Genomic DNA, 12,543 nt, shown 5'->3' with positions numbered 1-12,543 from the left:
AAAGGAAGTGGTTTATAAGATTGTCAGAAAAAGTGGTAAGCCCCAGGATTGGGATCAATTTAGAATCTAACAAAGGAGAACCAAGAAACTGATAAAGAAAAGGAAAAGAGAATATGAATGCAAGCTAGTGAGAAACATAAGGACAGACTGTAAAAGCTTTAGTATGTGAAAAAGGGAAGATTAGCAAGGGCAGATATGGCTCCATTACAAGCAGAGACAGGAAAATTTATAATGGAGAATAGGGAAGTGGCAGAGAAACTAAATAATTACTTTATGTCTATCTTTACGGAGGAAGATACAGAAAATCTCCCAGAAATACAAGGGAAGTAAGGGGCTTGTGAAAATGAGGAACGGAAAGAAATTAGCAATAATAAAGAGGTAGTACTCGAAAATTAATTGGATTGAAGGTTGAGAAATCCTCTGGACCTGATAAGCCAAATCAGAGTGTAGAAGGAGGTGGATGGAGACAGTGGATGCACTGGTGGTTATCTTTCAAAATTCTATAAAATCTGGAAAGATTCCTGCAGACTGGAAAGTAGCAAATGTAACCCCACTATTTAAGAAGAGAGGGAGAGAGAAAACAGACCGTTAATTTGATGCCAGTAGTTGGGAAAATGTTAGTATCTATAAAAAGAGATGTGATCCCAGACACTTAGAAAATAATGATATGACTGGGCAGAGTCAATATGGATTTATGAAAGGGAAATCATATTTGACAAACCTGTTAAGTTCTTTTTTAGGATGTCACTTGTAGCATTGATTGAGAAGCAGTGAAAGTGGTGTATTTGGATTTTCAGAAGACTTTTGATAAGGTCCCACACAGGTGGTTAGCAAACAAAATTAGAGTATATGAGATTGGGAATAATATTCTGGTATGGAATGAGAATTGGTGAAAACAGTAGGAATAAATAGGTCCTTCTCAGGATGGCAGGCTGGTACTGGTAGAGTAGCACAAGGATCCATGATAGGTCCACAATCTACATAAATGATTTGGATGTGGGGATCAAATGTAGTAACTCCAAATTTGCTGATGACCAAAGGAGGGGACATAAGTTAAGAGGAGGGTGTTGTTGAAGGAGCCTTGGTGATTTCCTGCAGTGGATCTTGTAGATAGTACACACTGCTGCTACTGTGCGTCAGTAGCAGTGGAGAAAGTGAATGTGGTGCTAATCAAGCAGGCTGCTTTTTCCTGGACGGTGTCAAGCTTCTGAGAGTTGTGGGAGCTGCACTCATCCAGGCAAGTGGGGAGTATTCCATCACACTCCTGACTTGTGCCTCGTAGAAGGTGGACAGGCTTTGGGGAGTCAGGAGGTGAGTTACTCGTCACACAATTCCTAGCCTCTGACCAGATCTTGCAGCCGCAGTATTTATATGGCTAGTCCAGTTCAGCTCCTGGTCAATGAAAACACCCAGGATGTTGCTAGTGGGGGATTCTGTGATGGTAATGCCACTGAACATCAAAGGGCGATGACTGGAATCTCTCTTGTTGGAGATGGTTATTGCCTGACACTTGTGTGGCACAAATGTTACTTGCCACTTGTCAGCCCAAGCCTGAATATTGTCCAGGTCTTGCTACATTTGAACATGGACTGTTTCAGCATCCGAGGTGGCATGAATGGCACTGAACACTGTGCGAACATGCCCACTTCCGACCTTATGACGGAAGGAAGGTCATTGATGAAGCAGCTTAAGATGATTAGGCTGAGGACATTACCCCCGAGCAGCTCCTGCAGTGATGTCCTGGAGCTGAGATGACTGACCAACAACCACAACCATCTTCCTTTGTGATATGTATGACTCCAAACAGCAGAGAATTTTCCCCAACTCCCACTGACTCCAGTTTTGCTAGGGCTCCTTGATGTCAAGAGCAGTCACTCTCATCTCACCATTTTGCGTGTTACCACCCAAAAGGGAGGGTCTCTTCTGAGACAATTTTAAAATTGCACATAACTTATACATGTAACTCAATCAGCAATCATTAAGTGAGGAACCTCGATGGTTGCCTTGTAAGCTGGGGATCAGCCGTACAAAAATAATAATTAAAAACACTACCCACCAAGAATGCATCTTATATACACAACTTTGACTACCAGATGGCAACCAATGATACCAGAAGCACTACGGTGTCAAATATTCCACTGTACATAAACTAAAGCTAGTTCTTCATTCAACAGGAACAAAAAAATCCACTTGACTAGAACGTTACAGACTTCTCTATTTCTCTTAAACTATACTACACAAAGTACACCATTCCTTCAACAGCTTAAAAGTTGGACTAAAAACTTTCATTAAAATGGTGCACCTTTTTGGATCAAAGGCTTCTGATCCACCTTTGGAACCTCCACCTGGTGTCCTCCATGCCAGACGTTCAATGTACTCATCAACATCGAAAGGTTCCTGTTAACAAAATAAAAATCTATGTAACATCAACCACTACAAATGTTTGTTTGATGTGTCAAGCACATTTTATATGCATTAATAAAAGAATTATGGCAAAGCTAATTAGGATAATTCAAGAGTAGACCCAATAAAGTCTTGGGGCAAAGCATTCGGAGATTTTCCAGTATACAATAGGCATACATTGATACATTAGCCATAATATTGCATTAATGAAAAGTAAGTTATCAAGTTAACAAAAGAAGTTACCTGAATAGCCATCAGTGAATAAATCCTTTTCATACACCAGTAACTTGCATTTATATAGTGCCTTTAATGTAGCACCTTTCATGTAGTAAAATGTCCCAAGGTGCTTCACAGAGTGTTATTAGAACAAAATGTGACCCCAAGCCACATAGAGACATTAGGAGAATGACCATTTTAAAGGAGTAATGAGAGATTGAGGTGCTAACAGGTTTAGAGATTAAATTCCAGAGCTAACATAAACACATATGCATTAGTTAACTCAACGTTTGTAAGCAAGAGCAAGTTACTTTCTATACAATAAATCTTTTGTGCAGGTGAAAATGTCTGCTCTCATGATCTTAGATAAATTATTTGGGTCCTTTTCAAACAAGCATTATACTAATTCAGCATAACAATAGATGCTGCACATGTATCATTTAACCAAAGTACATGCATAATTATTTTGTACACATAGGTTATTTGGTACTTTCATTCAAGTTTAAACTACAAACAAATGAAAGGAAAACAGAACCATGAACAGCAATGCACAATGCGATTTCCAACCAAAGTCTTTATGCTAATGTTGCTGAATCCGAATGAGTCACTGCATTACTTACATAAAATAAACGTTTATAACTTTATTGAAAGTTGACACTTAGAACTCTGGCCCAAATTTTGTGGACCTTACACACAGATTACACCAAAACTTACTGCACTTGAGGCCAATTTGGATGACCGGAACTTCAGCTAGAATTTTCTGCAGGGCTACCCTGGACCATAAAAACTAATGTAAAACATGCACCTCCAATGAAGGTAATAGCTCTTGCCCATCTCCCCCCTTTTTCTGTGTACTTGCTTTGATCCTGTCACAACACTAATTTGCTCCAGTTCTGATGATAGGTCATCAACCTGAAATGTTAATACTGTTTCTCGCCACAGATACAGTCTGAACTGAACATTTCCAGCATTTTCTGTTTGTCTGTTTATGCAGGTGAGAGCTAAAACCGGGCAATTGATTTTTTTTTGGCAGTTGCACACAACTATGAATTTTATCCCTATTTCAACAGAACCTCAAAGTAACAAGCCCAGTATATGTGACATAATTTCACAGCAACAATTCCTTCCCCTAAAGCTGCAATTAAATTCATAGAGGGACAAACTGTAAAAAATTTCAGAACTATTAGAAATTAGCCTGCTTGCCTTTTGGGTGTCAGCGTGGCTTACCCTAGTAAGGTTTAGTTCATGCCACTTGCTAGTACTTGAGCAGATAACCTAGATTTGTGCGCCAATGTAGTACTTAGAAAGAGTTAGTGGCATAAGACAGTAAATGGAGGTCTAACTTATCTCATGATCACTTTATACTATCAACCTGGTGTCAGTTTTTGGAAGATAGCTAGTGCGGAACCACTGCCTCTTTCACCTACGTGTCATTCAATTTTTGAAATTTCTTAGGATGTGAGCCATGCTGGCAAGAACACATTTATTGCTCATCTCGTCGACCTGAGAAGCTGCTGTTAAGCCATGCCCGTAAACCACTGCAGTCCTTCTCATGATGGTGGAAAGAGTTGTAAGTCATTTTGATCTGATACTTCACCTAGAAATTACATGGCTACTAATGGATTGGTGGAATAGACCTCAACATTAAATCATAGGGGCAATCATACTACAGACCCCCAAACAGTCAAAGTTAGAATAGCAAACGTGTAGGCAAATTGCTGAGAAGTGCAGAGACAATAGGGCAGTAACAGTCGGAGATTTCAATTATCCTGGGGAAAAATTCAGTACATGCAGAGGAAAACTTTTTTTGCCAGTACATGGCAAACCCAACAAGAGAGGGACAGTTTTCAACTTGGTTTTAAGGAATGAAGTAGGACAAGTGGAAGGGATATCAACCGGATTGTATTTCAGTGGCAGCAATCATAATGCAGTTAGATTTAAAATGGCTATGGAAAAACAATAAAGACAGACCAAAAGTAAGGTTTTAAATTGGAGAAAGGCCAATTTTACGAAGCTGAGATATGATTTGGCAAAAGTGGACTGGAAACAGCTACTTGGAGGTGAATCAGTGTAAGAGCAGTGGGAGGAGGAAATAAAGATGATTTGGAAATAAATCTGTTCCCAATAAGAAAAAGGGGTGAGACTCCAAAATCTTGATCCAAATACCAAATCCTAATACCAAACACACACCGACCAACTGGATGTAGGAGATCTTAGAGTAAGGTAAGGTAAAAACAGAAGCTTTTGTCAGATGCCAAGAGCCCAATATTTCAGAAAGCCAAGAGCAGTACAGATCCAAAGACATCCTGGACAATTCTGACAAATCAGTAGGGAAATACACCAGTGTCACATCCTCAAACAAAGATTTGAAATGGGAATCACTACAGAAAAGGAGGGAGAAAAGTAGACTAATCATGTTCTATAAAACATGGAATGGACAACTGGGAATTCACAGTAACAAGTACCTGGTGGTCCCCAGCAATAACAAACTATGAGGTAACCATCCACATAAAATATAATGACCATTTGGTTCCAAGACAATCTTTCTTCCCAAGGACAATCCCGCTTTGGAACAAGATGCCAAAGGAAATACTCACAGCCCATCACTTGAAATCTACAAGACCCATCTTTAGATTATTTCCATTTATATGTTTTTCCATGGGGAGATGGTGGTGTAGTGGTAGTGTCGCTGGACTAGTAAGCCAGAGGCCCAGGCTAATGCTCTGGGAATATTGGCTCAAATTCCACCATGGTGGAATTTAAATTCAATTAATAAAATCTGGAATTGAAAGCTAGTCTGAGTAATCACAAAACTATCACTGATCATCATAAAAGCCCATTTGGTTCACTAAGGTCCTTTAGAGATGGAAATCTGCCATCTTTACTTGGTCTAAAAATAAAAACAAAAATCTGCAGATGCTGGAAATCCAAAACAAAAACAGAATTACCTGGAAAAATTCAGCAGGTCTGGCAGCATCGGCGGAGAAGAAAAAAGTTGACATTTCAAGTCCTCATGACCCTTCAACAGAACTGAGTGAAATTAGGAGAGGGGTGAAATATAAGCTGGTTTAAGGTGGGGGGGGGGCTGTGGTTGTAGGGACAAGCAAGCAGTGATAGGAGCAGATAATCAAAAGATGTCACAGACAAAAGAACAAAGAGGTGTTGAAGGTGGTGATATTATTTAAACGAATGTGCTAATTAAGAATGGATGGCAGGACATACAAGGTACAGCTCTAGTGGGGGTGGGATGGAATAAGATTAACCGGGCATAAAAGGTATAGATTTAAAATAATGGAAATAGGTGGGAAACGAAAAATCTATATAAATTATTGGAAAAAACAAAAGGGAGGGGGAAGAAACAGAAATGGGGTGGGGATGGAGGAGAGAGTTCAAGATCTAAAGTTGTTGAATTCAATATTCAGTCCGGAAGGCTGTAAAGTGCCTAGTCGGAAGATGAGGTGCTGTTCCTCCATTTGCGTTGGGCTTCACTGGAACAAGGCAGCAAGCCAAGGACAGACGTGGGCAAGAGAGCAGGGTGGAGTGTTAAAATGGCAAGCGACAGGGAGGTTTGGGTCTTCCCTGCGGACAGATCGCAGGTGTTCTGCAAAGCGGTCGCCCAGTTTGCGTTTGGTCTCTCCAATGTAGAGGAGACCGCATTGGGAGCAACAAATGCAGTAGACTATGTTGGGAGAAATGCAAGTGAAAGGCTGCTTCATTTGAAAGGAATGTTTGGGCCCTTGAACGGTGAGGAGCAGGGAAGTGAAGGGGCAGGTGCTGCATCTTTTGCGTTTGCATGGGGAGGTGCCATAGGTGGGGGCTGAGGAGTAGGGGTGATAGAGGAGTGGACCAGGGTGTCGCAGAGGGAACAATCCCTATGGAATGCCGCCAGGGGAGGTGAAGGGAAGATGTGTTTGGTGGCGGCATCATGCTGGATTGATGGGCCGGACACGGTTGAGGACCCGGTCAACGACCGTGGGTGGAAAACCTTGGTTAAGGAAGGAGGACATGTCAGAGGAACTGTTTTTGAAGGTAGCATCATCAGAACAGATGCGACGGAGGGGAAGGAACTGAGAGAATGGGATGGAGTCCTTACAGGAAGCGGGGTGTGAGGAGCTGTAGTCGACTATATCTCCCGCGCATCCGCCCTCACGCCTTCTTCTCCCTCCCAGAAACATGATAGGGTCCCCCTTGTCCTCACTTATCACCCCACCAGCCTCCACATTCAAAGGATCATCCTCCGCCATTTCCACCAACTCCAGCATGATGCCACCACCAAACACATCTTCCCTAGTTGCATTCTTTGCTCCCAATGCGGTCTCCTCTACATTGGAGAGACCAAACGCAAACTGGGCGACCGCTTTGCAGAACACCTGCGGTCTGTCCGCAAGGAAGACCCCAAACCTCCCTGTCGCTTGCCATTTTAACACTCCACCCTGTTCTCTTGCCCACATGTCTGTCCTTGGCTTGCTGCATTGTTCCAGTGAAGCCCACGCAAACTGGAGGAACAGCACCTCACCTTCCCACTAGGCACTTTACAACCTTCCGGACTGAATATTGAATTCAACAACTTTAGATCTTGAACTCTCTCCTCCATCCCCACCCCATTTCTGTTTCTTCCCCCTCCCTTTTGTTTTTTCCAATAATTTTTATAGATTTTTCTTTTCCCACCTATTTCCATTATTTTAAATCTATACATTTTATGCCCAGTTAGCCTTATTCCACCCAACCCCCACTAGAGCTGTAGCTTGTGTGTCCTGCCATCCATTCTTAATTAGCACATTCGTTTAAATAATATTACCACCTTCAACACCTCTTTGTTCTTTTGTCTGTGACATCTTTTGATTATCTGCTCCTATCACTGCTTGCTTGTCCCTACAACCACACACCCCCCCCCACCTTCTCTCCCCCCACCTTAATCCAGCTTATATTTCACCCCTCTCCTAATTTCACTCAGTTCTGTTGAAGGGTCATGAGGACTCGAAATGTCAACTTTTTTCTTCTACGCCGATGCTGCCAGACCTGCTGAGTTCTTCCAGGTAATTCTGTTTTTGTTTTACCTGGTCTAACCTACTTGTGACTCCAGACCCACAACAAAAAGGTTGACTCTTAACTGCCCTCTGCAACAGCCTACTAAGCCATTCAATTTAAGGGCAATTAAGGATGGGTAACAAATGCTGGCTTTGCCAGAGATGCAGACATACCATGAAATAAAGAAAAAATTATCAGCGGGTCCTGCCTGGTTACCTAGCACTACCCATATAAATGTTGGCAGAATATGGATATTAGTCCGCGCCGCCAACACAACTAAAGCAGAAGCAGAACCAGAAAGTGCAGGGGTGAAATTGGGAAGTAAAGAGAGCATGAAAACATACTGGCAAGAAAAATCAAGGGAAACATAAAGACGTTTTATAAATACACAAAGATTAGGGCCAATTTGAAACCAACAAGGTAACTTGACTGTGAAGGCGCAAGACACGGGTCTTGATGGGTCTGGTTATTAATGAACACTTTGTGTCTGCTTCCTCTATGGGGCGAGAGCAATTCACATATTAAAGTTATGGCTGAGTATGAAATATTGGATGGGATAAACAGTGAGGGAGGAAATATTAATCATTCAGCAGCCAGGAAAGTGGATAAACGATCTGGCCCTGATGAAATGTATCACAGGTCAAGAAAAGCAAGGGAAGAAATAGCAGAGGCTCTGACCATCATTTTCCAATCCTCTGGCCACAGCTACGATGCCCTCCTCTGGCTACAGCTACGATGCCCTGAAGACTGGTACAACATTAGCAGCTTTTCCATTGTTTAAAAAGGGAGGAAGGAGCAGCCCAAGTAATTACAGGTAAGTCAGCCTAACTTCAGTGGTGGGCAAATTATTGTAAAAAAAATTGACAGTATAAAACATATTTTAGAAAGGTATGGATTATCAAGGCAGACAGCATGGATTCATTAAGAGTCTTGGGTGATAACATGATCTAATTTTTTGAGGAGGTTGATGAGGATAGCGCATTTGATGTAGTCTACATGGATTTTAAAAAGGCTTTTGAAAAGGTCCCACATGGCAGACTGGTCAGAAAAATTAAAGCTCAGAATCCAAGGGTAGGTGGCAAGTTGTATCCAAAATTGGGTCAGTGGCAGGAAACTAGGGTAATGGTCGTCGCGTGTTTTTGTAACTGGAAGGCTGTTTCTAAGGTGATTCCGCAGGGTTCAGTACTGAGTCCCCTGCTGTTTGTGGTATAGGTTAATGATTTAGACTTGTATGTAGGGGACATGATTAAGAAGTTGGCAGATGATATGAAAATTGGCCTTGTGGTTGATAGGAAGAAAGCTGTAGACTAGAAGATATTAATGGACTGATCCGGTGGGCAGAAAAGTGCCAAGCAGAATTCAATCAACAGCAGTGTGAGGTAATGCACTTACAGGTGGCAAACAAGGCAAGGGAACGCCTTGATAAATGGGAGGACACCAAAATGTAGAAAAACAGAGGGGCCTTAGTATGCATACTTATGGAATGCTAAAGATAGTAGGGCAGGGAAATAACGAGGTTCAAAAGGCATATGAGATACTTCCCTTGTGGCCGAGACAGAGTGTAAGAGCAGGGAAGTTATGTTAGAGCTGTGTAGGACACCAGATAGATCATAATTAGAGTGCTGTGTACAGTTCTGGGCATCTTACAGGATGTGATCACATTAGAAAGGGTACAGAGGAGATTCATGAGAACATTGCCAGGACTGGAGACGTTCAGCTAAGAGCAAAGATTGGATGGGCTACGGAATGAAGCAGAGGAGAGATTTAACTGAGGTGCATAAAATTCTGAGCAGCCTGGACAGAATGGATAGGAAGGATCTTTTTCTGTTGGTAGAGAGGTCAATAGCCAAGGGGCATAGATTTAAAGTAATTGTTAGAAGGATTACAGGGGGGCTGAGTAACTATTTCACCCATAGAATGGTGGGTATCTGGAGCTCACTGCCCGAAGTGGTGGTAAAAACATAAACCTTCATGACATTTAAAAACGCTAAAAAACACCTCATCTGCTTGGGTCTTCAAACACCTGCTATCTAGCCTCCAGATCGCACATTAGGCCTACCAGCTATCTCAAAACCTATTGAACTGGAGTGGAAGCCAGTCCTCCTTGATCCTGAGGGACTGCCTACGAAAGACTTATCCAGGCTATCCACTTAAAAACACTTGGAAATGCGCTTGAAGTGCTGTAACTTATAGGGCTACAGTGGAATTAGGCTGGATACCTTTTCTCAGCCAGCAAAAACACAATGGGCTGAATGGCCTCTTTCTGTGATATAAATGTTTTTGTTTCATGGAATGATACTTTGAGGAGGCCAGTCCATTGTGCCTATGGCAATTCTTCAAAATAACTAATTCATCCCACTCCCCTGCTCTTTCCCCAAAGTCCTGCACATTTTTCCTCAATGAGATTTTGTTTAGGAAATGGAAGAGAACATCAGTCCATCTTTAATTTTAACATAGTTTCTCCCAACCATATTTACACAGTACTTTCCATCTGTGATTGTTCTCAGAAAATCACCTCCCCCCTCCATTTCCACTATTGAAGCAGTCAATACAAGAAACAAGTCTGGCCTACTGTTAATTCATTTAGATTGTTGTGCCAATTATGAAACAAGTAATCTCTACTAAGTATCCCTAATGACAGAGGTTAAAAACTCGTTACCTAAGAATTGGAGGCACAACTCTAAATCCAACTATGCCATGAGACCGCTTGTTGAGAGTTCTCATTTACCATTAGCAAAGAGGGTCTAACAATCTCCCCATGACATTCAATGGCATTACAATCACCGAATCCCATATCATATAATCCTGGGGGTCACCACTGACCAGAAACTGAACTGGGCCAGCCATATAAATACTGTGGCTACATAAGCAGGTCAGGTGCTGGGAATTCTGAACAGAGTAACTTGCTTCCTGATTCTCAAATCCTATCTACCATCTACAAGGCACAAGTGTGATAGAATGCTCTGCACTTGCCTGGATAAGTATTTCATAGGCAGTCCCTCAGGATCAAGGAGCACTTGATTCCACTCCAGTTCAATGGGTTCTGAGATAGCTAGTAGGTCCAATGCACAATCTGCAGACTCTGCCAAATGCTAAACAGGTATTTGAAGGCCCAGGCTGATGAGGAATTTGGAGCTGTGTACACTCTCTCCGAAGCATTAACTTTGCCTCTGCATGCTCCTGACGAAGTTCCTCAATGTGTTCAGTGCCTTCCTGAATAAACCTTCTCCATTTCAGTTGGTCACACTCCAGGGATCCCCATGAGTCAGCAGAGATGTTTGATCTCTCCAGGGATGCGATGAGGACATCCCTAAAGCTTTTCCACTGTTCTCCTGTGAGTCTCCTGCTGTAACCGAGTTCAGGGTTGTGTCAGGCATACGAATGGCATTTGGGGAAGTGGTGGTGTAGTGGTATTGTCACTGGACTGGTAATCCAGAGACCCAGAATAATGTTCTGGGGACCTGGGTTTGAATCCCACCATGGCAGGTGATTGAAATTTGAATTCAATAAAAATCTGGAATTAAAAGTCTAGTGATGACCATAAAACCATTGCCGATTGTTGTAAAAACCCACCTGGTTCACTAATGTCCTTTAGAGAAGGAATCTGCTGTCTTTACCTGGTCTGGCCTACATGTGATTCCAGACCCACAGCAATGTGGTTGACACTTAAATGCCCTCTGAATGAGGGCAATTAGGAATGGGCCTAAATGCTGGCTTAGCCAGCAACGCCCACATTCCATGAACGAATATTTTAAAAAAGTCCGGTCTAACAGAACTGGTTTTGAGTGATTAGCACCACGATGATGGTCATGTTGGCTTCAGAGATGATGCTGCTGTTGGACTGCCTTTCTTGCCACCAGATTTGAGGATCTTGCAAAGGCACCACTGATGGTAGTCCTCCAGTACTTTGAGGCACCTGCTGTAGGTCATCCAAGTTTCCAAAATACATAGGAGCACAGGGATCACTGCTGTCCGGTAAACCGTGAGATCCTGGTCCGCAAATACTCTTTTCCTCAATCGGCTGAAGGCTGAGCTGGCACACTGGAGGCAATGATGAATTTTGTCAGCTATATCTACCTTCGTCGAGGGGAGACTCCTAAGATATGGAATACTCTCCACTTGTCTGGATGAGTGCAGCTCCAACAACACAAGAAGCTCGACACCATCCAGGACAAAGCAACCTGCTTGATTGGCACCCCATCCACCAATGGCACACAGTGGCAGCAGTGAATATCAGCTACAAGATACACTGCAGCAACTCGCCAAGGCTCCTTTGGCAGCACTTGCCAAATTTGCAAACTCTACCACCTAGAAGGGCAAGGGGGACAGATGCATGGAAACGCCACCATCTGCAAGTTCCCCTCCAAGCCACACACCATCTTAACTTGCAACTAAATTAACTGGAAAAACTCAGCAGGTCTGGCAGCATCGGCGGAGAAAAGAATTGACGTTTTGAGTCCTCATGACCCTTCAACAGAACTGAGTGAATATAAGGAGAGGGGTGAAATATAAGCCCTCTCCTTATATTCACTCAATTCTGTTGAAGGGTCTTGAGGACTCGAAACGTCAACTTTTTTCTTCTCCGCCGATGCTGCCAGACCTGCTGAGTTTTTCCAGGTAATTCTGTTTTTGTTTTGGATTTCCAGCATCCGCAGTTTTTTGTTTTTATCTAACTTGGAACTACATTGCCATTCCTTCACTATCGCCAGGTCAAAATCCTAGAACTCCCTACCTAACGGCACTGTGGGTGTTCCTATGCCTGGTGGACTGAAGCAGTTCAAGAAAGCAGGTCACACCACCTTCTCGAAGGCAATTAAGAATAGGCAACAAATGCTGGCTTTACCAGCAATGCTCACTTGGCCTAAATAGCCAAGTGGTTATGGTACTGGGTTTGTA

The 12,543-nt window shown here is 42.6% G+C and overlaps 1 protein-coding gene across 1 annotated transcript in view; it reads right to left on the bottom strand.

Annotated features, from left to right (window-relative positions):
• The window catches only part of exoc5 (exocyst complex component 5), an 84,070-nt gene that overhangs the window by 67,805 nt on the left and 3,722 nt on the right, over window positions 1-12,543 (bottom strand). Inside the window, exon 2 of the mRNA XM_041214880.1 lies at window positions 2,303-2,397. Coding sequence (XP_041070814.1) covers window positions 2,303-2,397 — 95 coding nt within the window. The remainder of the gene's footprint in view (window positions 1-2,302; window positions 2,398-12,543) is intronic.

This window comes from Carcharodon carcharias, chromosome 20, assembly GCF_017639515.1.
Source record: "Carcharodon carcharias isolate sCarCar2 chromosome 20, sCarCar2.pri, whole genome shotgun sequence".
Taxonomy (NCBI): domain Eukaryota; kingdom Metazoa; phylum Chordata; class Chondrichthyes; order Lamniformes; family Lamnidae; genus Carcharodon; species Carcharodon carcharias.
Note: the sequence above shows the minus strand (reverse complement) of the source record. Positions and strands in the feature narration are given on the sequence as shown.